We start from the raw sequence: 26,106 nt of genomic DNA, 5'->3' as shown, positions 1-26,106 counted from the left end.
CCAACGGCGGTTCATCTTTTAAAATCGGTTCTAGGGGCGCCTGGGTGGCGCAGTCGGTTAAGCGTCCGACTTCGGCCAGGTCACGATCTTGCGGTCCGTGAGTTCGAGCCCCGCGTCGGGCTCTTGGCTGATGGCTCAGAGCCTGGAGCCTGTTTCCGATTCTGTGTCTCCCTCTCTCTCTGCCCCTCCCCCGTTCATGCTCTGTCTCTCTCTGTCCCAAAAATAAATAAACGTTGAAAAAAAAATTAAAAAAAAAAAAATAAAATCGGTTCTAAATCTTGGTTAAGTCTAGCATCATACCAGCCTGCACTTTGGGAGAGGTGATAGCTGGGATGGGGGTGGGGGAGATACAAGAAGGAAGAGGAAGTGAGAAAACACGGTGTGCTGCAACACTAAGTCCTTGAGCTTCACTGCAGACAACTGGTTTCTCCTTCGCTCTTTAGCTTCAAATGGGCTGCTGTGGCAAATTTTGACGCACCACAACGACTTTAGAGGTTTACCTTCACTCGTGATTTTACTAAGCAAACGAATGCAGTAAAACGATGTGCTTCAAAACGTAGGTAGAAACGAGAAACGGAAATAGAAAAGCCTGAAACAGCTCCAATGCCGCAGTGAAGCTGTGACAGGTGAGCGCCTTCGACTCGGAAGGCCCAAGATGGCTGGGCAAGGAACACCGCTACCCTCGCGGGGGCCTACCCCAGGCAAGACAGGGGTCGCGGCACGCCCCCCGCACGACACGGATTACGTAATCCCGCTCGCCGCAAACGTGCCGCAGGGTGCCCGCCCCTAGCCCCTCCTCCCGAAAAGCGCGGCGGCCAGTGTCGCACGTGAAGCATGCTGGGACTAGCTCTCAAGCCTCCCGGCAGCCACTGCGACGGGCGCGGTACGTAAGGAGCTGGCCGGCGGCGGCCGTTCTCCGTAAGATGGCGGATCGTCGGCGGCAGCGCGCTTCGCAGGACACGGAGGACGAGGAGTCTGGCGCATCGGGCTCAGACAGCGGCGGCTCCCCGGCGCGGGGCGGCGGGAGCTGCAGCGGTAGCGCTGGAGGCGGTGGCAGCGGCTCTCTGCCTTCTCAGCGCGGAGGCCGAGCTGGGGCCCTTCATCTGCGGCGGGTGGAGAGCGGGGGGGCGAAGAGCGCCGAGGAGTCGGAATGTGTGAGTGCGCGCGGGCGGGGCCGGCCGGGGGGCGGGGTGTAGGTGGTGATGCGAGGCTGGGAGTTGATGGTAGATGCTGGGGCATATCGTGTTAGAGAAGAGAGCTATCCCAGTGCGGTGTGCATCCGGAGCCCCAAGGGAGGAGGAGGTGTTGGGGTGTCAAGGGGAAGGGTAGAGCCGCTGTAGATGAAAAGCGGATGTTTATTCAGAAATTGGGGCTGGAAGTGAAGAGATGGGACCTCCCTCGGCTGCTATTTGTTAAAGATGTACCTTTCCTCATCTCCCTTTTCAACCATTTTGTGTTGAGTCTTTAGCTCCCCACCCTCTGGAAATCACGGAACTAACCCATGTCATCTCCTTTCCTTCAGGAGAGTGAAGATGGCATGGAGGGCGATGGTGAGTAGCATTATGACAAGTTTTTTGCCGGTAAGCTCAGATCACCTATCTTTAGCCGTTGACATCCTGTCAGACTGTTATGGATGTGGGGGAAAAGTGCCATAACGTGGCTCTTTGTAGCACAGGGCTTGTGAGCATACATTTTAGCAGTATGATGTTGGGCAAATCGCTCTTTGAGCCTGTTTCCCATTTGTAAATAGGGACCGTAATTTTATCTCCCTGATAGGTTGATGTCAGAATTGAGTTAGAGTCTTAGCTTGACTCAAAAAGCAATCAGGAAATGTATTTATAATCATTTCTGTTGCCTTTTTTTTTTTCCTTACATATTTCTGTTTTGTTTCAGCTGTTCTCTCGGATTATGAAAGTGCAGAAGACTCTGAAGTGAGTGTAACAGGTTCTTTTTTCTCTGTTATCTAGGTTGGAAAATGGTTTGTTTGTTTTTAATGTATTTTAAAAACATGTACACACTCGTGGTTCAAAAGTACCATGACCCACTTGTTACTGTTCTTGTGCATTCTTCATTTATGCTCTTCAAAAACTGTTATAAAAGGTCTTGTTTAGAGTGAGGGAAATTTGGTGCATGCCTCTTTAGGTTTCATGTGATACACTGTTAGTGTCAGTTTTTCACTCTGTCTGCGGAAAATAAGGTTCTGAATTAGAGAATGAGAACATCTTGAAGTCCTTCACAGGATCTTTGGCAGTTCCTTTTATGCTACCTACAGAATGAAACCAGGCAGTTGGATATTTTTTTTCAAGTGTGTCTGAAGACCTTAAAAGGGCAGGATTCTGAGTGGTTTGTGTCAGAAACATCCCTCAGTTTATAGGGTGCTTTCTCCCTCTTAAATTCAGGAGAAAATTTCTATAAACCAAGCTTTTGTGATCTTATTTTGGTTGGATGAACTACCAGAGATGAACTACCAGGGAATGGCTGTTTGTTTCCTGGGGTTGTTGAATAAAGTCCTGAGTTCTGGATTTTGATCATGGGATTATGAACAGAAGGAATTGGATTGTGGATCAAAGGTTCATTGTGTAGATTTTGTAGAACTGTTACTGTGTATTAGATTTCCATTAAGCACTGGAAATGCAACAGTGAACACTATACCACAATTTCTGTCTTTAGGAATGACTTAGTAAGGAAGTTGGATAAACATGCAGGCAATCCTAGGACTTGGTGACAACTGCTGGGGACAGGGTTAAGTAGGGTATTAATGGCTGAGCACTGAATCCATTTTAGGTAGTCAGGAAAAAATAAGTTGGAGTTAGACAAACCATGTTCTAGGCAGAGGGAACAACAGCTGTGAAAGTCCTGACACAGGAGAGTAGACTGAATTATTTGGAAACTGATAGTTTGATGTGGCTGGAACATAATAGGTATGGGACGGATACCAGAAATAAAGGCAAATTAGTGAACAGGGGCAAGATCGTCGAGGGATTTACTTGTTCCTTTTCTTCATCATGTACCTGCTATGTGCCAGGAGTTGTGCTGAGCACTGGAATAAAAGACAGACATGGTTCTTCCCTTGTGGAGAAAATAGACAAGTAATTACAGTAATGTTTGGTGAGTGTCATAATGTCGGAAGCATAGGGTGCTTTGGGAACACATGGTGGGGGCAACTAACTGGGTTTAGGGTATTTGGAAACACAGAGGATGGGATGTTAAAATAGAGATTTGAAGGGTGAGTGGGAGTTAGCCAGGCAGAATATCCTAAGCAGAGAGAACACTGGGAAAAAGGTCTAGAAGGAATGGACTGCATGACGATTTGGAGGATGTGAAAAGTTTAGCATGACTGGTGCTAAGTGATGAGTCTGAGTCCAAGTCTTAAAATATCTTGTAGGCCAGATTAAAATGTATTTGGATTATAGCGTAAGGAAGTGAGAAAGCGTAACAGGGTTTTCACCAAGTATGTGATGAATACTGATGGCTTAAATTTTATTATATTATTATTATTATTATTATTGTTATTTTAATGTTTATTTTTGAGAGAGCAAGACAGCATGAGTAGAGGAGGACAGAAAGAGGGAGACAGAGAATCCGAAGCAGTCTCCAGGCTCCACGCTGTCAGCGCAGAGCCTGATGTGGGACTCGAACCCACAAACTGTGAGATCATAACCTGAGCCGAAGTTGGATGCTTAACCGACTGAGCCATCCAGGCGCCCTTATTTTATTATTATTTTTTAAGATTTTAAGTAATCTCTACACCCAGCGTGGGGCTGAAACCCACAACCCCAAGATCAGCTGTTGCATGCTCCACTGACCAAGCTAGCCAGGCTCCCCTGAATTAGACTTAAATTTTAAAGAAGTGTTTGTCAGATCCAAGGGACACCTGCCTCAGAAAATCCAGTTGGCCAGTTCTGAGCAAAATCTTGCAGAGGGAGGGAAGACTCAGACATTTATATGTTAATAAGATCCCAGGTTGATGTTTCTGCACAGTAAAATTTGAGATCTTTTTTTTAAGTAGGCTCCATACCCAGCATGGGGCTTGAACTCATGACCCTGAGATCAAGAGTTGGACACACTACCGTCTGACCCAGCCAGGCATCCCAAGAATTATTATTTTATAACCGTTATTTTGTCTGCAATTTTAGTTGATCTGAGGGGAGCAAAATTGGAAGCAGAAAAGCTAAAGCAATGTGCAAGTTGAGGCAAGCAGTATATGTGGCCTGGAGTGGAGTGGTGTGATAGCAATGAAAATGGAACTGGACAGGATCAAGGGGCACCTGGGTGGCTCAGTTAGTTAAGTGTCTGACTCTAGGTTTTGGCTCAGGTCATGATCTTGCGGGTTTGTTGGTTCTAGCCCTGTGTCAGGCTCTGTGCTGGCATTGCAGGGCGTTCTTGGGGTTCTCCCTCGCTCCCTCCCCCTCCCTCCCCCTCCCCCCTCCCCCCCCCCACCCCTCCTGAGCTCTATCTCTTAAAATAAATTAACTTGGGAGGAAAAAAGTGGACAGAATTGAAAGCTATTTAGGTAATGGAATTCATAGAATGTGGTGATTGATGAGATGACTTATTTTCTCTGAAGTCAGTGATGAAGTTAATGTGTAAAGAGTAGAAGGGAGATGAGAGGTTTTGGGGTGAAGAATGTTTGCAGTAGTCACTAGAGAATGGAAACCCTGGAAAGATTGTTACGCAGAATGCAGTGTTCAGTGAGGTTTGTTGATTATGAACTTATAGCATCTCACCGTTCTGTATGTAAATGAGTTTGGGTGTTACCCTAATAGCAAGGAAAGAAAGCTACTGATGGCTTAAGTAAAGAAGATGAATTGTGGGTGAGGCAAGACTTGGGACAGGGAGAGCCGGTTGTTGTTAGGACAAGCCAGGGAACATGATGGTACCCTATAGAAGAGACATGGCAGTGGGACTCAGATTTGAGACATGTTAGGTGGTACTAACAGAACTTCTTGATTGATTGAATGTGGAGCCTGAATTAAGGAGTCAAAGGGATGCCCAGGTTGATGAATAAGAGAGAGAATGGGACACAGGAAGGGTGACTCAGTTGGCTAAGCAGCTGACTTTGGCTCAGGTCATGATCTCGTGGTTCATGGGTTCCAGCCCCACGTCGAGCTCTGTGCTGACAGTTGAGAGCCTGGAGCCTGCTTTGGATTCTGTGTCTGTCTCTCTCTGCCCCTCCCCCAGTCACATTCATTCTCTCTCTCTCTCTCTCTCTCTCTCTCTCTCTCTCTCTCAAAAATAACATTTTACGAGAAGGGCACATGGGTCCGACTTTGGCTCAGATCGTGATCTTGCGGTTCATGAGTTCAAGCCCCACGTCGCGTCAGGCTCTGTGCTGACAGTTCAGAGCCTGGAGCCTGCTTCGGATTCTGTCTCCCTCTGCTTCTCCACTCACACCGCCTGCCTCTCTGTCTCTCTGTCTCTGTCTCTCTCTCTCTCTCTCTCTCCCTCTTAAAAATAAATAAAACATTAAAAAAAAAAAAAGAACGGGGCGCCTGGGTGGCTCAGTCTGTTAAGCATCCGACTTCGGTTCAAGTCATGGTCTCACAGTTTGTGGGTTCAGGCATTGCATAGGGCTCTGTGCTGACGGCTCAGCCTGGAGCCTGCTTCGGATTCTGTGTCTGTCTGTCTGTCTCTCTCTCTCTCCACCCCCCGCCCAAACTCTGTCTCTCAAAAATGAATAAACGTTAAAAAAAATTTTTTTAAAGAAAAAAAGAATGGGACACAGGAGGAGATTTTGGGAAGAAGAATGGTGGGTTAAATTTTGGATGTTTTGAAATTGAGGGACTTGTGGGACTTTGAAATGGCAATATATAGTATATATATTGTCTGAAAGTTAAGAAAGTCTAGTTCTGCTCTGTCTAATACAGTAGTCACTAGCCAAATGTGGCTATTTAAATTTAAATTAGTTTAACTTAAAATCAACTTCAGTTCTTCAGTTGCGGTGGCCACATTTTAAGTACTCAGTAGCTAGCTGTGGGTACTGGCTGCTGTATTGGACAGCATAGAAAAAGTTTCTATGGACAGCAGATTATATTATAGAAAAAAAGCCTGGTATCCTGACTTTCATAGTAATCCGTTGCTTGCATTTCTTCTTGATTACTAACTATATACCTATACGCTACAGTTCAGTCTTGCCTATTAAAGTATGATCTCTCTTGAGGTATCTGGGTGGCTCAGTCTGTTAAGTATCTGACTTTGGCTAAAGATATGATCTCAAGGTTCATAAATTCAAGCCCCACAGCAGGCTTGCTGCTGTCAGTGCAAAGCGTGCTTTGGATCCTCTGTCCCCCTCTCTCTGCCCCTCTTCAACTTGCGCTCTCTCAAAAAAAATAATAATTTTGATTTTTTTTTTTTTAAGTTTATCTTGAGAGAGCATGTGCGCAAGTGGGGGGGGGGCAGAGAGAGAGAGAGAGAATGGGAGAGAGAGAATCCCAAGCAGGCTCCATTGATGCACTATCAGCATGGAGCCTGTTGTGGGGCTCAATCTCATGAACTATGAGATCATGACCAGAGCTGAAATCAAGAGTTGGACGCTTAACCGACTGAGCCACCCAGGTGCCCCAAATTTGATCGGTCTCTTAGTCTACAGGTTAGTTTTTCATCCCTTTCTTTTCCTTACAGTTTATCTGTTGAAAAGGTATTGATGATTGTTCACTCGTGGTACAACCCAACATGCCTTTTCTGTCGTTTGTATTTCCTGCAAATTATTTCCAGATCCATGGAAAGACAACATGAACCAAAGATTTTATCTTGAACAAAACTGATCATTACTTATTTTCTTTCCCTTATAGGTCACTTGCTTTTTTTGTGTAGGTATTCCCAGTATATATTTTTTAAGGTCCAGTAATTATATTAGAATTTGTCTGGTGGTGGTTGCTCTGGGTTGGTGTTCACAGGTATGAGATGTACTCTGCAATATGTCATGGAACTCCTATCCCAAGTATTTTGTTTTATTTATTTATTTATTTTTTTTTAAATTTTTTTTTTTTTTTCAACGTTAATTTATTTTTGGGACAGAGAGAGACAGAGCATGAACGGGGGAGGGGCAGAGCGAGAGGGAGACACAGAATCGGAAACAGGCTCCAGGCTCTGAGCCATCAGCCCAGAGCCTGACGCGGGGCTCAAACTCACGGACCGCGAGATCGTGACCTGGCTGAAGTCGGACGCTTAACCGACTGCGCCACCCAGGCGCCCCCGTTTTATTTATTTTTAATGTGTATTTATTTTTGAGAGAGAGAAAGTGTATGTGCACAAGTGGGAGAGGGATAGAGAGAGTGAGGGACAGAGGATCCCGAGTAGGCTCTGTGCTGATGGCAGAGAGTTGGATGCAGGGCTCCAGCTCACAAACCCTGAGATCATGACCTGAGCCAAATTTGGACACTTAACCAACAGAGCCACCCAGGTGCCCCCTAAGTATTTTATGTGTGTCTTCAGTATTTGACCCTTTCTTTCTAATCCTTTTTTCTTTTACTTCTTGATTTTTAAAAATACTTTGTTCCTGGGACGCCTGGGTGGCTCAGTCGGTTAGGCGTCCGACTTCACCTCAGGTCACGATCTCGCGGTTCGTGAGTTCGAGCCCCGTGTCAGGCTCTGGGCTGATGGCTCGGAGCTTGGAGCCTGCTTCCGATTCTGTGTCTCCCTCTCTCTCTGCCCCTCCCCCGTTCATGCTCTGTCTCTCTCTGTCCCAAAAATAAATAAATGTTAAAAAAAAAAAATTTAGGGGCGCCTGGGTGGTGCAGACGGTTAAGCGTCCGACTTCAGCCAGGTCACGATCTCGCGGTCCGTGAGTTCGAGCCCCGCGTCGGGCTCTGGGCTGATGGCTCAGAGCCTGGAGCCTGTTTCCGATTCTGTGTCTCTCTCTCTCTCTGCCCCTCCCCCGTTCATGCTCTGTCTCTCTCTGTCCCAAAAATAAATAAACGTTAAAAAAAAAAAATTTTTTTTTAAATAAATAAATAAAAATACTTTGTTCCTTATCACTTTTATTTTCACTTAAGGTGTTATTACTATGTTTATTCACTCTTGTGTTTCTTCTAGTTTTAGGCTTTGTATTTGAAATGATTTTTTTTTAATTTCTAGTACTTTCCTGAGTTCTTTCGTTTCGTTTTTGAGTTTTTCTAACTCCGATTGATGTTCTTTCATACCTTACCTAATTTTCTTAATGCCTTTTTAGCTTTTTTGAAATGAAGTTACACTTTTTATATGGTATGTCTGTCTTCTGTCATGCTTTCTTTGTAGAATGCTCTTATTTTTTCTTTCTCATGATAAGTTTATATAGGATTTGACCTCTATGTTTTTGTTACCGGTTTGTATTTTATGTGATATTAGTTTTCCTGATCTGTTAGAAGGACATATGGCTCAGAGTAGCTTTTTCTGACTTCATAAAGCTCTTTCTGTTGTTTTCCTGTACTGTTAAAAAAAAAAAAATAGTGGATTGCTTTCTGTGATTTCCTGCTCTTGTTCCCTTTCCTAATTTGTTTTGTAGCTTCTCTTCATTCCTTCTGCTCCTCTCCTGCTCAATTGGATTGTCCTCTCAAGTTTCTCTTTGGTGTGAGACCCTATCCTAGAAGGCAGCCCTGGCAGCTGGGTTGGTTGCAAGATTTCAGAGATTTTAGACACCTCGAGCCCTTTCAGAGCTTCTTACTGCAGGACCCTCACATTCAAACACTATTGGAGACAGTAAAACTCCTCCTACTTTCAACTGTTGTTTTCAGTTTAGCTTTCTGTTAAATAAATACCTGTTGATTAGTTCAGGGTTCTCCTGTTCTCAGTTCCATTTTCTACTCTGCTTTCTTGAGTACGGACACAGTCTGGTGCAGGTCTTAATGGCTGTTCGTGCTTTATTTCTGTGTGCTTGTATTTTGAGGTCTGGGGAATACCTTGTAACCTAGTTTTGTTGTAAACGTCCAAAGCCTTTAAAGGGCTTTGATTTTGCTGTCTAGAAGCCCTCATTTCATGTGGAGGTTAGAAGAGATCAAAAACTGCGGCTGCCATTTTCCCAGAATCCTGGGAAAATCCCAGACAATTTTTAAACTTGTTTTTTTATTATTATTTTTTTTATTTTTAATTTTATTTATTTTTGACAGAGACAGAGTGTGCGCATGAGCTGGGGAGGGGCAGAGAGAGAGGGAGACACAGAATCTGAAGCAGGCTCCAGGTTCCAAGTGGTCAGCACAGAGCCTGACGCGGGGCTCGAACTCATGAACTGCGAGATCATGATCTAGGCTGAAGTTGGACACTTAACCAACTGAGCCACCCTGGGCCCTCCCCCCTTTTTTTTTTAATGTTTATTTATTTTTGAGAGAATGCAAGCAGGGGACAGGCAGAGAGAGAAGGGGACAAGAGGATCTGAAGCAGGCTCTGTGCTGACAGCAGAGAGCCCGATGCAGGACCTGAGCCCATGAACTGTGAGATCATGACTCAGCTGAAGTTGGATGCGACTGAGCCACCCAGGACTGTCCTATTTTTTAGTTGGGTTGTCTTTTTATTGAGTTGTAAAAATATATTCTAGATACAAGTTCCTTATCAGATACATGATTTGCAAATCTTTTTTCTGCATTCTGTGGGTTTTCTTTCTATTTTCTTAATGGTGTAAGGTTTCAATTTTGATGAAGTCTAATGTATCTGTTTTTTCCTTTTTGTTTGTGCTTTTGATGTCATATCTAAGAAGGCTGAATCCATGCCAAAACCAAAGTCATGAAGATTAACTCCTGTTTTCTTCTAAGAGTTCTATAGTTTTAGCTCTTAAATTTAGGACTTTGATTCATTTGAGTTAATTTTTGTATATGGGGTGAGGTGGGGGTCTAACTTTTTTTTTTTTGCATGTGGCAGTTTTTTATTTTTATTTTTTAATGTTTATTTATTTATGAGAGAGCGCGAATCAGGGAGGAGCAGAGAGAGAGGGAGACACAGAATCCGAAGCAGGCTCCAGGCTCTGAGTGGTCAGCACAGAGCCTGATGTGGGGCTGGAACTCAGGAACCACGAGATCATGACCTGAGCCGAAGTCACTCACTCAACCAACTAACTGAGCCTCTCAGGTGCCCCTGCATGTGGTAGTTTTGATCAAAGGAGTATTGAAGAGTTTTAAAGAGGAGCAGGTTTACTTTTTTAAAAATGTATGGCATAAAAATAAAATGTATAGCAGGGGTGCCTGTCTGGCTCAGTCGGCAGAGTAGGCAACTCTTGATCTCAGGGTCGTGGGTCGTGAGTTCAAGCCCCACATTGGGTGTGGAGCCTGCTTAAAAAAGAAATGTATAGCAGTTCCAGATAAGACTTGTCTGGAGTGTGGGCATGGAAACAGATGGCCTGTAGCAGAGGTAAAGAGTGAGCATCTTGCTAGTCTTCCAAGTCTGTGGCAGGGTTGGCTCAAGGAAGGCATAGAGGTATATAGCTAGGTGATAGGAGCCTCAGGGGAGTAGGAATTTAAAATGATGCTGGATAACTTAGATCTAGAAGAGACATTGAGAACCAGGAAGACACTAACTCTTGTCTTATACTTTGAAATACATAGGGAATGCAAGAATAAGCTAAAACTTCTGTGTGAGAAAGCTACCAGGGGCTTCAAGGGAGAGCTAGACTTGAGAGTTGGGGAGAGTATTCATTGAAGAGGAGTTTTGTCTCTGGAAAAGGATTTTGGTGTCAGTCCTTAGCCAAAGCAGTGTGATCCTGGGGTAGCACCTTTTTGTCTACAGTTAGACCAGACTAATTTGGAGTCTTCTCAGCACTGCTGTTTGTATCTTTCTGTCCTGCCCTGAAAACAAAATTAGTTTCTCATTTGGAATAAAAGAATTCCCTCATTTGACATTCCACCATGGACTAGAGGAGGCAGAGCATAAAACAAAATTCTCATAATCATGCTGATACTATTTTAAGATGTTTGAAATCAGTGTGTGTGTCTGTGTGTTTGTTTGGTGGGGACCAATGAATGAAGGTCACATATACATATTGAATAAGATTCTTGAAATTTCTGCTTTAGAACTTGAAGGGAACATAAGATTAGGGAAAGAAGTGAATGATTACCACCCACCCATCCCCATCTTAAGAGGAGGGGAAACTTCTTGTGAATGAGGGGAAATGGGAAGAATCAAAGGCACTTGGTTATTAGAAAGCTGTGGGTAGGGGCGTTTGGGTGGTTCAGTCAGTTAAGCATCTGACTCTTGATTTCGGCTTAGGTCATGATCCCACGGTTTGTGATTTCAAGCTCCACATTGGGCTCTGCACTAACAGTGCGGAGCCCGCTTGGGATTCTCTCTCTGCCTCTACCCCACCACTTGCTCTCTCTCATAATAAATACATTAAAAAAAAAAAAAAAAAGCTATGAGTAGAGGCTTAATCCTTATAGTGTGGGTGTGGTCTTCCTCTAATTGTGGGTTTCATAACAGTATCACCTTTCAGGAATCTGACCCAAAACACTTAGAGGCTGAAATACCCAGATGCTGAGTAGGGAAGAGGATTAGTTGGCTCATTTGGGCCGGTTGGGCAGACGCCACTCTATTTGAAGAAAGGGTAGAAACTTAGAGCTTCTTTGCTTTATCAGGAATCTCACAGTAGAACTCTTTGATCACATTCCTGATGTTAGCATGAGTTTGGAGTTATGAGCAAGTCTAGTATAGATCAAGCGTCAGACCCAGTAGGAGAATAAGATTAGTGTGCACCTATCTACCAGGTGGCAGTGGGGTATTGGCACCCTGACCTGTTAACCCAGCAGTGAGGACTAGCCCACCTTCCTTTGAACCCATTTCTTTGTTTTCAGGTCTCTAAACCTACCCTCCAGCCTATAGATTGGCCTCTGGAGGCCCAAATCCTGAGAGGAATTTGAAATGAAAGTATTCTAAAGCCAGTTCCCTCAGCATAAGCTTTAATTGCTCCTTTTCTCTCCCTAGAACTAGCCACACCTTTATTACCTAACCCTTTCTGGTGGCCCCTATTTAGTAGATGGTCTAAGGACCCTCTTCTGTATGGACAGACTCAGCAGTTTCTGTCACAAGCAGGATTATCCAATCTTGATGTGGCAGGAGAGGAAAGGAGATGTGGAGAGGCAAGAAAGCACTTGAGCTTTGTTTTCATTTCTAAAATGCAGTGGTCATACAAGTTCTCTAGCTTTCTAAGTCACGGGTGCCTGGTTGGCTCAGTTGGTAGAGCATGCGACTCTTGATCTCGGGGTCGTTAGTTCAAGCCCCACGTTGGGTGTAGAGATTACTTAAAAATAAAATCTTAAAAAGAACAAGTTTTTTAAGCCAAAATTTTATAATTACATAATTCTGGGCTGAGTTGTTGGCTAAGGTGATCTCATGCTGCAGAAAGTTGAGTATTCGTATCACAGACATAAAAAATGTATGCCATTATTTCCCAATTTGAGGGTAAATAAATGCCTTGAAAAATCATAGGGTTATTACAGAGTTTGCAAATTCACTAGCTCAGTTCATATTTATAGACTAAATGTACATCTCCCACCTTTATGTATTACTGGTTTTGAATATACAAGTTAATACAATGTAGATTTTTTTGAAGTATTATTGAATGTATAGAAATTGTTTGTTAATGTTTTTTTCAGTCACTGGGTGTTATATGAGCTATTGTCTAATGGAGATCCATGAAAATTTTGGAGTTTAACAAGAGGTCCACATAATCTAAAAGGTTGGGGATCTCTGCTCTAAGCTATTCTGAGATGAGACAATTCACAGCTTGAGTTAGAGTGTAGTTTTTAGGCACTGCATGTTTAAGAAATAATCCATGAAGAAGGAGAGAAATCATCAACAAAGATTAAGCTCCTTTTGTATGGTAGGCAGTTTTTATTTTTATTTTTTTTAATGTTTATTTATATTTGAGAGAGAGAGAGACACTGTGAGCAGGGAAGGGGCAGAGAGAGAAGGGGACAGAGGATCTGAAACGGGCTCTACACTGACAGCAGCCAGCCCGATGTGGGGCTTGAACTCATGAACCATAAGATTATGACCTGAGCTGAAGTTGTCCGCTTAACCAACTGAGCCACCCAGGTGCCCCTGTATGCTAGGCAGTTTAAAGCCTCTCTTTCATATCTCCTGGGCTCCTTCCCCAGAGGCTACCATGGTTAACATTTCCTTGCATATCTTCCTGGAAAACTTACACGGATCTGTATAAGTATACGTATGTATATTTTTTATCGTGTTTTGTGTGTGTGTGTGTGTGTGTGTGTGTGTGTGCGCGCGCGCGCCCCCCATCCTCTAGAAATTTTAGTAAGAGTTTTGATATGTTTGCTTTTAATTCTTACATGGTAGTAAAAGTTCATTAGAAAATGTTTCTATCCTAAAGAATGGAAAATAAGGGGCACCTGGGTGGCTCAGTCGGTTAAGGGTCCAACTCTTTGTTTTGACTTAGGTCGTGATCTCATGGTTTGTGGGTTGGAGCCCTGTGTCAGGCTCTGTACTGACATTATGGAACCTGCTTGGGATTCTCTCTTTCCCCCTCTCTCTGCCCTTCCCCTGCTCATGTACATGCTCTCTTTCTCTCTCAATAAACTTTAAAAAAAAAAAAAAAGAATGGAAAGTAAAAATGCACCATTTCCAACTGATGGGAACTTTTTTCAGGGTGAAGAAGGGGAATACAGTGAAGAGGAAAACTCCAAAGTGGAGCTGAAATCAGAAGCCAATGATGCTGCTAATTGTTCAGCAAAAGAAGAGAAGGGAGAAGAAAAGCCTGACACCAAAGGCACTGTAACTGGAGAGAGGCAGAGTGGGGATGGACAGGTCAGTGTCCACCACAGGCCTCCATTTTGGGGGCCAGAATAAGGACTCTTAACCTTGGAGAGAATAAGGAGCCCTTTGTCTGTCCTCTAGGAGAGCACAGAGCCTGTGGAGAACAAAGTGGGTAAAAAAGGCCCTAAGCATTTGGATGATGATGAGGATCGGAAGAACCCAGCATACATACCCCGGAAAGGGCTCTTCTTTGAGCATGATCTTCGAGGGCAAACTCAGGAGGAGGAAGTCAGGTACAACCATTTGTTGCTGCTATTAGTATGTATTTAGTGCTTACTGTATGCCCAGCACTTTGCTAATTTATTGCTCACAGTACTTTAAGTTTTATGATTATCTTTTGAGGAAAGTGAGGCTTAGGATATTTGGTAACTTTTGGTGGAGGAGCTGGGATCCAGACCCACACTTCCACTGCCTTCCTTAATTTGAGGCTCAAGACTCTGGGATATGAAATACTTGCATAGGCTGCCTTATAAGCAAGAGATATTTATTTCCAAGGTGCTGAGTAGTTTGAAGTGAAGTCTTTCCTCATTTTTGTCCCTTATTACATTTGAGCTCAGTAGGCTCTGTGATTCACTCTTGGTTTTGTATAATCTGTCTGGGAAAATGGGAAGACCAGTGAAGTTCCTACTGTTTCTCTGCCCAACCCTATTTTTTCGTGAACATCTTTATATAATGGAATCTACCAGCCTAAGACACTTTTTCCTGGTTTTATCCAGACCCAAGGGGAGACAGCGAAAGCTATGGAAGGATGAGGGTCGCTGGGAGCATGATAAGTTCCGGGAAGATGAACAGGCTCCAAAGTCTCGACAGGAGCTCATTGCTCTTTATGGCTATGACATCCGCTCAGCTCACAATCCTGATGACATCAAACCCCGAAGAATCCGGAAACCCAGGTGAGAAAATTTTGCAGTTTATATTTTAGAGAGACCTTTGCTTTTCTAAATGCCATTTCAGCCTGTCATTCAGTCGGTGAGGAATGGGTGAAGTCTCCCTGACCTTCAGTTTATATCTCTAGTCATCTCATCTCTTTTGTTATTTCTTTCCTTAAGACTTTTGCCATTCCATTTATTCAGGTTTGGGAGTCCTCCGCAAAGAGATCCAAACTGGATTGTTGAGCGACCAAACAAGTCCCATCGCCATCAGGGTCCTGGGGGCACCCTACCACCAAGGACATTTATTAACAGAAATGCTGCAGGTACTGGCCGGATGTCTGCTCCCAGGAATTATTCTCGATCTGGGGGCTTCAAGGAAGGTCGTGCTGGTTTTAGGCCTGTGGATGCTGGTGGGCAGCATGGTGGCCGATCTGGTGAGACTGTTAAACATGAAGCCAGTTACCGGTCACGGCGCCTAGAGCAGACTCCTGTGAGGGATCCATCTCCAGAAGCTGATGCTCAAGTGCTTGGCAGTCCTGAGAAGGAAGAGGCAGCCTCAGAGATTCCAGCTGCTGCTCCTGATGCTGCACCACCAGCCCCTGACAGGCCTATTGAGAAGAAATCCTATTCCCGGGCAAGAAGAACGAGAATCAAAGCTGGAGATGCAGTCAAGGTTGCAGAGGAGGTGCCCCCTCCACCTGAAGGGCTGAACCCAGCGCCTCCAGTCCCAGAAACTACCCCTTCTCCACCTGCTAAGACTGGAGCCTGGGAGGCTCCAGTGGATTCTACTACAAGTGGACTTGAGCAAGATGTGGCACAACTAAATATAACAGAACAGAATTGGAGTCCAGGGCAGCCTTCGTTCCTACAGCCACGTGAGCTTCGGGGTAGGTACCTTAGGGTTAGTGACTAACTTTTTTCCCTGAGCATCACTGAGTTTGGGGACATGGGATTAGGTGTCTTGGGGATATAGTGTCTGATAAATATATTTTCTTTTTTTTTTTTTTTTTTTTTCTTTAGAGAGTGCATGCATGTGCAAATGGGGGAGAGGGAAAGAGAGAATCCCAAGCAGGCTCTGAGAGCAGGCTCCCTGCTTTCAACACAGAGCCCATCACAGGGTTCAAACTCACAAACTGTGAAATCATGACCTAAGCCGAAATCAAGAGTTGGACGCTTAACCAACTCTACCCGGGTGCTCCTAGCTTTGTTTTTGTTAACTGAAAGAAATCTATTCATAGGTATGTTCATACAAAGACCTCAGAGAAGTTTTATCTGTTACCCAAGACTACCCCACTACTTTGCCTACCTGACCAGTTATCAATATTGACCTCCTGAATGCACAATCTTTTACCCATTCTCTGTGGGAAAAGTTGGAAGAGAGTGACAGTGTTCTTATTATATGAATTAATAGTTAAATATTTGAAGGCAGATACTTGTTTGAATTTGGATGAGAATTTTCTTTTTTTTCTTATTTATTTATTTATTTATTTAATGTTTTTTTATGGAGGGCTTTTATTTTTTTTTTTAATGTTTATTTTTGAGAGAGAGAGAGACAGTGCAAGTGGGGGAGGGGGGCAGAGAGAGGGGGAGACATTTAATATTTATTTTTGAGAGAGAGCACAAGCGAGGGAGGGCAGAGAGAGAAGGGGAGAGACACAGAATCTGAAGCAGGCTCCAAGCTCTGAGCTGTCAGCACAGAGCCCAATGTGGTGGTCAAACCCACAAACCATGAGATCATGACCTGAGGCAAAGTTGGACTCTCAATGGACTGAGACACCCAGGTACCCCTGGATGAGAATTTTCTAATCTCTTTGAAAGGAAAGCCTAATTTCCTTAATCTAGAGCCAGGCTACCCAATAGAGTTTTCTATAGTGTAAGAACTTTTTGAACAATTGTAATGTGCCTAGAGTGACTGAGGAAATGAACTTGCAATTTTAATTAATAGAAATTTAAATAACCACATGTGGCTATTGGATATCACATTGGATAGCAGAGTTCTAGAAACCAGGACCTATCTACCGGGCTCCTCTTGCCCATGCATCTTTCCCTCCAGCCAGGTAGATCAAAAGATCTTTTCCTTAGTCTCTTTTTTTTTTTTTTTTTTTTTTAATTTTTTTAATGTTTGTTTATTTTTGAGAGACAGAGTGTGGGTGGGGGAGGGGCAGAGAGAGAGAGAGAGGGAGACACAGAATCTGAAGCAGGCTCCAGGCTCTGGGCTGTTGTCAGCACAGAGCCCAAGGCGGGGCTCGAACTCACAAGCTGTGAGATCATTACCTGAGCCGAAGTTGGCCGCTTAACCAACTGAGTCACCCAGGCACCCCTCTTTTCCTTAGTTTCTGAAATCTGATTTGAACTTAAAGATTAGAAATCCTCATTTGGACTGGGAGTTTCAGCATCCTTCCCTGGTGTGCATGATTTTGTTTGTTTGTTTATTTGGAGAAAGAATGTGAGTGAGAGGGAGCAGAGGAGGGGAAGAAAGAGAAAGAGAGAATCCCAAGCAGGCTTCACGCTGACAGTGGGGCATGAACCTACGAACTATGAGATCATGACCTGAGCCAAAATCAAGAGTGGACACTTAACCTACTGAGCCATCCAGGCACCCCTGTGCATTTTTGAATACCAAAAACCAATGTAATATAAACTGGACCTGGAGTTGATCTTTGGATGGAGAAGTATACCCTTCTACTGATACCTTATTACCATTGGAAGATGTCTTTTTTTGTCCTGAGTCATTTTCAGCCAGAGGGGAGTATCTTCCCAAATGTCCATCCTAGACCTCTATGGCCTAGAATAATTGGGCAGATTCACAGAATGTCCAGTTATGTTCAGAAACTTGAGGGCTGAGATTTTTCAATACGTTTGATAATGTACTGTGCTAATTATAACCTCTTAGGGATTCTGTAAAGGGAAGTATTTGGTGGGAGAAATTTGAACTTGCACTTTCTCATTGAAGTGTGTGTGTGTGTGTGTGTTCAAAGGCTTTATTGCTATATTAAGATTGCAGGCAGTGAGGACAGATTTCCAAATGCTGGTATTGACAGGAGGCAGAGATAGTTTAAAAGGAATTTTGTTGGGTCCCTGGGTGGCTTAGTTGGCAAGCCTCTGACTCTTGATTTTGGCTCAGCTCATGATCTCATGATCTCATGGTTCATGAGATCCAGCCCAGCATCAGTCTCTTTGCTGACACCGTGGAACCTGCTTGGGATTCTCTCATTCCCTCTTCCTCTGCCCTTCCCCAACTCATGTGCTTCCTCACTGTCTCTCCCCTTCTCCCTCTCAAAATAAATAAATAAACATTAAAAAAGAATTTTGTTAGTTTAAAAGAATAAAACAATTCCACATGTTGTATTCTTCAACCTGTAATTTTCTCTTTAGTCTTACTCAACATCTATCTGCTCTGCAGCCATGACTTTTTTTTTGGTATATTACAGGTATGCCCAATCACATACACATGGGAGCAGGACCTCCACCTCAGTTTAACCGGATGGAAGAAATGGTACAGAAAGGAAAAGGGAGTAGTTGGGGGAGCGGGCTGCATGCAACAGTTGTTCACTGTTTAAACCAGGATAAGGCCTTGGAGTCTGCTTTCCCATTGATTTACCCATATTTCTTTTAATTTGGCTCTCCAGAAAGGGTAGAGGGTCTAGGTTCAGATCTTGATGTTTCTCATTGGCTTTACAATTCATTTTGCAAATATTTTTTTAAGCTTTTTTTATTAAGTAATCTCTACACCTCATGTGGGGCTCGAACTCATGACCCTGAAGTCAAGAGTTGCATGTTCTTCCAACTGAGCCAACCAGAACCCCTTCATTTTGCCAGTATTGTTTAAATATGTGCCATATACCAAGGGTGTGTGCTGCAGCACCTACAGGAGGGTGGGACTTGATAGGAGAGTCAGCCCTCTGGGACTCTTTTTGCTCAGACCTCGTTATTTCAGGGTGTCCAGGGTGGGCGAGCCAAACGCTATTCATCTCAGCGGCAGAGACCTGTGCCGGAGCCCCCTGCCCCTCCTGTGCACATCAGTATCATGGAAGGACATTACTATGATCCATGTGAGTTATTTTGGGGGTTTTTGTTTGTTTTTTTAAAAATTCTTGTTAGGCACCTTTCTTGGCAGGATGAAGTGAATTAAGAGACCAGCCTCTTGACTCCTAAAATTTCCCTTCTGACTTCTCACAGTGGTTATCAAACATTGTCTGGCTGCTGTTTTCTTCACATGGAAAACTGAGAACATCTTTTAAAGGGTTTGGGGGACAAGGAGACTTATCCATATGATACGAAGAGTGAGGGTTTATGAGAGTCCCAATGTGATATTTTACAGTGCAGTTCCAGGGACCAATCTATACCCATGGTGACAGCCCTGCCCCACTGCCTCCTCAGGGCATGATTGTGCAGCCAGAAATGCACCTTCCCCACCCAGGTAAGCTTTGCACCTCTGCTTGTATGCTTCCAGTACGTGAGGATATGTGTTGGGGGCTTCACAAGCTCCATCCTCCTGAGCTCTGTGCTGCTTGCTTACAAGGCTGGCCACTCTGGCTGCTTGAGCAACAAACTCCTCTTGGGTCCATCCTGAGGACTTCATCCTGAGTCTTTCTGTGCTGAGCAGGGCAGCCAAGCCATCCCATGGAAATGGTGTTATCTTCTATTTAATTTTTGTTTTCCTCTTCTTATCCAGGTTTACATCCCCACCAGACACCGGCACCTCTCCCCAATCCGGGCCTCTATCCCCCACCAGTGTCCATGTCTCCAGGACAGCCACCACCTCAGCAGTTGCTTGCTCCTACTTACTTTTCTGCTCCAGGCGTCATGAACTTTGGTAATCCTAGCTACCCTTATGCTCCAGGGGCACTGCCTCCCCCACCGCCTCCTCATCTATATCCTAATACGCAGGTGAGATGGCTAATGAGCAGATTTTTCTACACGTCCTTTAATTCAGACGAGGAGGTGATATGGGAAGAATGCTTAAGGAATTTGAGAAAACATTTCGATGCCACTGATTTGCATGTGACACCAGGATGCCTCTTGGTGGTCAGGAGCTGGAAATGCAGCTTATGTAATGCCCATCGTCTGTTTATTGCCTTCTGTTTCTTGAATGGTATTTCATTGAAGTGTTTTGGTATGTCTTAGGTGGCTGTGTCTGCTATTCAATTGAGTAAAGAAGCTGTATTATCCTTACCAGCCCTACCCCTTCTTGTGCTGCTTAACTCCCAACAGGTTGACACCATCTGGTATGTGAGGTGTCACCACTGAGCTTAGCCTCTTCCATTTTTCAGCTGATGGTAAGAATTAGAGAAAGATGAGCAATACTTTGGAGGAGTAAGAACCAGAACATAATTAAGAGATAGTAAGGTAGAAATGAATGATCACTTTAAGGGGCAGCTTAGAGATTTAAAAATTCCCCAGTACTTTTATTTTTGTGCCCGAATAATGCTTCCTGCCCAAATAATGTTTCCTGTTCGTCATAGTTAGGGTGAGTTTGCCTAACTTTTTCTTCTGACTTATTGGGGTTCCAAGGCCCCATCACAGGTATATGGAGGAGTGACCTACTATAACCCTGCCCAGCAGCAGGTGCAGCCAAAGCCCTCCCCACCCCGGAGGACTCCCCAGCCAGTCACCATTAAGCCCCCACCTCCTGAGGTATGTAAGCTGCTTCCCACATCAGTGGGCTTTCCTTTCCCCTAGAAAATTTCTCTCCTTTTCTGAGTGTGTCTCCATGGCCTTTTTTTTTTTTTTTTTTTTTTTTTTTAACGACTGGTTAACAAATTCTAACTTTATTTTCAGGTTGTAAGCAGGGGTTCCAGTTAATATGAGTTCTTAAATATTTTAAATCGAACATCCTATAAAAGTAAGTGTACAATGTACTATGACTCTTACAACATTTTAAATCTTTTTTATTTATTTTTTTAATGTTTATTTTTGAGAGACAGAGACAGAGCATGAGCCGGGGAGGGACAGAGAGGGAGACACAGAGTCTGAAGCAGGCTCCAGGCTCTGAGCTGTTAGCACAGACCCCAACACAGGGCCCAAACCCACAAACCGTGAGATCAGGACCTGAGCCGAAGTCTGCTGTCCAACCGACTGAGCCACCTAGGCGCCCCAACTCTTATAACATTCTTAAAACTAATGCTCATGCTTATTTACTTAACAATCACCTAATTAATGCTTTAAGTTATAATCATGAGATATCTTGTGGGGAGGCTTAAAGGAGTCTCAAAATTTGCCAGCCGCTTTGTTTTGCGAATGCATTGAGCAGGATTGAAGCAGAAACCATTGTTAACTTGGCAGAATTTCATTTGGGAATCTGCAAGGGAAAAATGCAGGGCATTCTTTTTTAAGGAAAGGGAAATCTAAATTTGAGGTGTTTGCAGCAGAGCCAGTTCTAAAAGTCATGGAGAAAGATCATGGGGGTTTTATTGTTGCTTTGTTAGGGACTTTATTTTTTTTATCTTTACTATTTTTTTTTTTAACGTTTATTTATTTGAGAAAGAGACGTGGAGAGAGAATCTCTGTGCTGTACTGCAGAGCCTGCTTGGAATTTTCTCTCTCTCACTCGTGTGTGCTCCTTTTCCTTCTTTCTCTCTCTCTCTTAAAAATAAATAAACATTAAAAAATAATAATAAAACACATGATTTAGAAACGTGGCTTTTTGAAAACAGCTTGTAAATGCCCAGAAGGTCCATTAACGATGTTTCTTCCCATTTCCCCACCCCTGTCAGAACAGCAGAGGTGAGAACCCAGGAGAGAAGAGAAATACAACTGGCTGTTTACTACCAGGAGGGCTTCAAAGATATAGGGTGGCTCCTACCAGCAAGCAGCTGAATGAGGAGGACCCCTGCCTTTCTCTGAGGACAAACTCTGTTGGAGAAGGGGCTAAACAAGTGGACTTCCTCCCATCTCCACTCTTTACTTGAGTTGGCTGTGCTCAGAGGAGCAGAGGTCCAGCCAGCTCAGGCTTCTGGGTCTACATCTAGAAGCCCATGTCTTTTACTCTTCACTTTTTCCTGGGAAATTCAAGTGTCTTCTCCCAGGGAAGCTCCTTCCTGTATGTTTTGTTTCCTAAGACGTTCGTTTGTAAAGCCTGGCTTATTCTTAAATTAATATTCTTTTAGTTTCTTTTTCTCTTTGCCTTTAAATAAGACAAAGTCATTTCTGATTTGCTAGCTCCTCTGGGTTCCCTTTTGGTCTTTCCCTGCATCCCAGATAATTGGAAGTTTTACCAGCCAGTTTTCCCCCACCAAGTCTTTAAAGAGGTGGCCTTTCATTTTTGTCTGGCCGTTGTTATTGTATTTGGATTCTCTCACTTCCTCTAACCCTCGAAGCAGAGCCGTCCACAGAGTGTCTCATTGTGGAGAAAAGTTCAAAGTGTGTGGTAGGAGCCCTTCGTCTTGACTTCGATTTTCAGGAGTCTGAGCCTCCATCAGTCCCTGTACTGTGTAGGTGTCAGTCCTCTACTTGAGGGCAGAGTCTCTACAGTGGGGAGAGATGGCAGTCCAGATGCCCTTGTGAGAAAGGGAGAGTGGAGTAAGCCTTTGCCCCTTAAGGGTCTGTATTCACACAGTCCTCAGGGCTCAGTCTTGGAGGTAAGTGGAGTTAGAGGTCCCTCTGCTTCTCTTCTTTCCATCCTTCCTACCACACCCCCTTTCCAGTTGCTGTGGACCAATGCATCTCTCTAGAGGCAGATAACTGTCCAGCAAGTGGTCTGCCCTATACTTCGCAGTTGCTCTTCTCCATGTCTTTCCTGCTACAAGTGTTTTAGATGTTACTACCTGATTTTCCCCAAGTTCTGCTCCTGTCCATGCAAACAGAAGATCCCACATCTGGGCTTCAGGCCTAAGGAAGCCAGTCATTTTCGGGGCAAGGGCTCCTCTTCCTTTTCTTCCCTATCCATGGCGCTGAACCACTCCCCTGCTGCCTCTGTGGAAGAGATCCCTATTACTGCAGCACTTGTGTCTGCCAGGGGTAATTTGGCCACTGTCCCTATCCTACAGAACCTGAGGGAGATGGTGGTGGCTGTGTTTCCCCAAGTAATGTCACTGTTTCTATTCTCTCCAAAAGCTGACCTAACCACTCCTGAGTCACAGGTGTGGGGTGGGGGGTGGGGAGAGGCACTCAAGCTGTAACCCCCAAGGAGGAAATAACTGAGAGATTCTTCTAGGGGTAGTTGGTGGTTGTGCCTTTTGTAGGCTGTTCCCTTTGCCTTAAACCTGAAGATGTCTCCTCAAGCCTGTGGGCAGCATGCCCAGATTCCCAGACCTTAAGACACTGTGACAGTTGTCTCTGTTGGTCCACTGTTTCATTGCAAGAATTTCTCCATGTGTGGTGGTGGTGTTGTTGTTGTTTGTTTGTTTGTTACTATTTTAAAGGGTGCACATTTGTGATCAGCATTGTGACTTGGAGATAATAAAATTTAGACTGTAAACTTGGCTCCTTTGCCAGTGTTTTGCATGAGTCTTGATTTGGGAGGGACAGTAGAGAACTTGCTGACTCCCCAGAGTTGCGGTCACAACTCAAGGCAACTCAAGACTTCTGAAATGGAAGCCCTGAGAGGTGGGGAACCCACAGTTGTATCTGTATTCCCCATTGGCTATCTTATCCTAACTACATTGCCACATGGATCCAGGATATTATTCAGTCCCTTTGATTGGAAGCATCAGGGACAGAAAAAACTAGTGAGATGCAACTTACCCACGTGAACATGTAGTTACCCTTTCACCTTTGTTAGTGTTTGGCAAGTGAGTTTCCCTTCCCAGGGTAATGTGCCCAAAGTCAATACAACTGTACCAGGGGGAGGCACAGGTAGCTAAGCTTTCTTCTTGTAAAGACACTCTGGCACTGAAGTATCAAGAACCACAGCCTAAGAGGGAGGCTTCTATTAACCTTAGTAAAGGTAAAGCGGAACTGTTGAGACCATCTGCTGTGGCTAATGCTGCCGGTTATCTAGTTCACTGAGCCCCTGATGTGTGCAGGCCAGTTCCTAGCTTCGAAGTGACTTTTCTTCCAGATCCTGGGTGGGGTGAAGTTTACTACAGAGGTGATGCCCAGGTGGGGAGCAATTGAATTTAATGTGGAGCTAGTGGCATCTGTTCTTGGACCACAAATCCTTGTGCACTGGGGGCATGGACATAATGGTATACCTTAAAACAGTTGGGACTCCCCCTGTATCCCTTGGTGCTACTGCTTGAGGCAGAGGACCATGATTCTTTTTCCCCCTACCCCTAATTCCTCTTAGTCATGTCCATTTGCTTTCCTCCTCCCCACAGGGTGATGGGTAACTATAGCCCTGATCTCCTGGGGGTCATGCAAAGAATGCCAGGCATCCTTGGGGGTAGGATACTGGCAGGAGGGATGACTGTTAAGATGTTTCCTCCTCACCCCTGCCTCTTGCTTCCCCAGTCCTGCAGTTAGATCCCATTGCTCTCTGTTGCCCTGGTAACAAGCTCAGCAAGAAGAAACTCAAACTCAACAAAGCCCCCAGGTTCTCTGCCCTACCAGCCTGCCTTTCAGTGGGCAGAAAGCAAGTATGAGGGGCAGATCAGCCTTATGTAGCCTTCCCCTATTCCCTTCTAGAAGTCCATGGGCTGGGCTCTCAGAGTTCTTTGCTTCCATCTTCTCACAGTTGTTAATCCTATCACTCTCTTCCCCTCTATTTCTTCCATGCCAGCCCTCTCTCCCCTGTGCGGTCTACACACAGGCTTGCTACCTTATGGGTAAGGTCTTAGAATCCTGAAGTTGTCTCCTAGCATCGACAGCCCGCTTGGGCTGTCCCTCTACGGCAGTGATTCTCAACCATGGCTGTTTGAATCACATGGGGATCTTCTACATGGCATCCTTGTACAGGGACCATGCTAATCTCTGTATCATCCCAGGTTTGCTATATGTGCTGCCAAAGTGAGCATCACTTGGGGATCTTTTAAAAAATACCATAAACCTCAGCCTCACCTCAAAGATGTAATTGATTCGGACTGTGGCCTGGGCATCAGTATTGTTGAGTTCCCCTGGATTCCAATGTGCACTTGGGGTGAGAACCACTCTTCTAGGAGGGCCATGACTCACTCCATGCTGGCTTTCCTTCCTCATTCAAGTCCTTGAACTCAGTCTCTGCCTGATATCCTTGAGTAGTTGCAGGGGTGCTGGGGTCCTGCTCCCCAAGCTTTCAGTTTCCAGAAGTGTCTCTGCCTCCTTTATTTCCAGCCCCCACACCCTCCACACTCCCCAAATCTTTCCCCTTCCTAACTGACAATCCCAAATCCTGCCCAGAGAGGAGGTTACCAAGGCAACCAGCTTAATCTGGTAACTGTGGCATGTGCTCGGAGTGGAGCCCTCTCCTCTTCTTATTTGGTTCACAAAATGCCTGGGGAACTCTTAGCCACTCCAGCCAGTTTCTCCTCTTAACCCCAGGGATAGTGGGGTATCCAATAAAGGGAGCCCAGCAAGCTGATACTCGGATCTCTATTCCAGCTTTTTAGCCAAAACTGCTCTTTCCCTTTTACTGTTCCCTTTTGAAATCCACAAACAGATGGGTGTGCAAAGCTTTAATTCTGTAAACACATGCTCTAGCACACATAGGACCAGATATGCACACACGGTGACACGTGTGGAGTACACACCCTGCAGTTCAACCACCACTCCCAGCCTTTAGCATTCCTGTCCCTGCCTGGTCCCTGCACGGTAAACAGGGGTGGGGCATTGTCCAAGGAGCTTCAATCTCTCTGGAACCTGGTGCCACTCCCCCACCTTGTTACTTTAACCTTGATGTGTTTACACTGAGTGTTTCTCTATACCCACCTCCTTCTGGGGCAGTGTATCTTTAGGGACAGAATGCTCCAGGCACAGGCATCAGGAATAAAGATCATTTAGAGTGCAAATTGGCACCACTTGCCCAACTCCATGGCTATGTCCACCCTGGAGGGGCTCTACACTAAGTGATATTGGCTGGCAGTTCTGGAGCTTGTCACTCATCTCCACAGTCCTGCTTTCTCCTGCTGCTGGCTGGGTTCAGGTGCCCTTGTGCTCCTTGTCTCCTCCCCTCTGCCTCCTGTCTCTTTTCCTCACCCCAACTAGACCTGCCACAACCTGCTGCTGCTCCTTGCCTGGCTCCTACCTGCCTGCCAGCACCTGCCTCTCACAAGCCAGGCCTTCACCACCTATTGTGCCCTACCAGAAAGGGCAGATGGGCACCGCCCCCAGTGCCAATGCCAATCCACTTCAGGCCTTCCCAGCCCTTCTTATAGAAGGAAGATAAAAATCACAAATATAGCAACAGAGCATAGTGTCGGGGTTGAGGGTGATGGACACCCAACCATCAATCTTTGTAGGTCTCACCTGAGTATAAGTCCCAAGTCTGCAGGCCACAGGCCTGCCCTACTTCTTTGAAATGAAACTAAGAGCCCCTGTAAGCCCCCAAGCCAGGAATCTCTCTCCATTGCTAAATCACTCCATCACCTTTGCCCTTAATTTCTGCATCTGCTCTGAAGCCAATCCCATTCAGCCCTTCACTATTTCC

General features: G+C 44.8%; 1 protein-coding gene and 1 pseudogene across 2 annotated transcripts; one reads left to right on the top strand and one right to left on the bottom strand.

The window, feature by feature from the left end:
- Positions 1-847: 847 nt before the first annotated feature.
- On the top strand, positions 848-23,027 carry CASC3 (CASC3 exon junction complex subunit). Of its 2 annotated transcripts, none has more exons than XM_047845878.1 (14): positions 848-1,154; positions 1,523-1,550; positions 1,894-1,931; positions 13,564-13,722; positions 13,813-13,964; positions 14,448-14,624; positions 14,805-15,490; positions 18,035-18,099; positions 18,541-18,655; positions 18,925-19,023; positions 19,279-19,493; positions 20,118-20,240; positions 20,385-20,448; positions 21,325-23,027. In XM_047845878.1, the coding sequence occupies exons 1-13, from the start codon at positions 924-926 to the stop codon at positions 20,406-20,408; spliced, it is 2,112 nt and encodes a 703-aa protein (XP_047701834.1). In that variant the 5' UTR covers positions 848-923; the 3' UTR covers positions 20,409-20,448; positions 21,325-23,027. The 2 variants fall into 2 exon arrangements, with proteins under 2 accessions (XP_047701834.1, XP_047701833.1); XM_047845877.1 differs by having other exon boundaries at positions 849-1,154; positions 21,320-23,027.
- Positions 23,028-24,402: 1,375 nt separating this feature from the next.
- Positions 24,403-24,499, bottom strand: LOC125158734 (uncharacterized; annotated as a pseudogene).
- Between the last annotated feature and the right edge of the window lie 1,607 nt (positions 24,500-26,106).

Source organism: Prionailurus viverrinus, unplaced genomic scaffold, assembly GCF_022837055.1.
Source record: "Prionailurus viverrinus isolate Anna unplaced genomic scaffold, UM_Priviv_1.0 scaffold_35, whole genome shotgun sequence".
Classification (NCBI taxonomy): Eukaryota; Metazoa; Chordata; class Mammalia; order Carnivora; family Felidae; genus Prionailurus; species Prionailurus viverrinus.
Note: the sequence above shows the minus strand (reverse complement) of the source record. Positions and strands in the feature narration are given on the sequence as shown.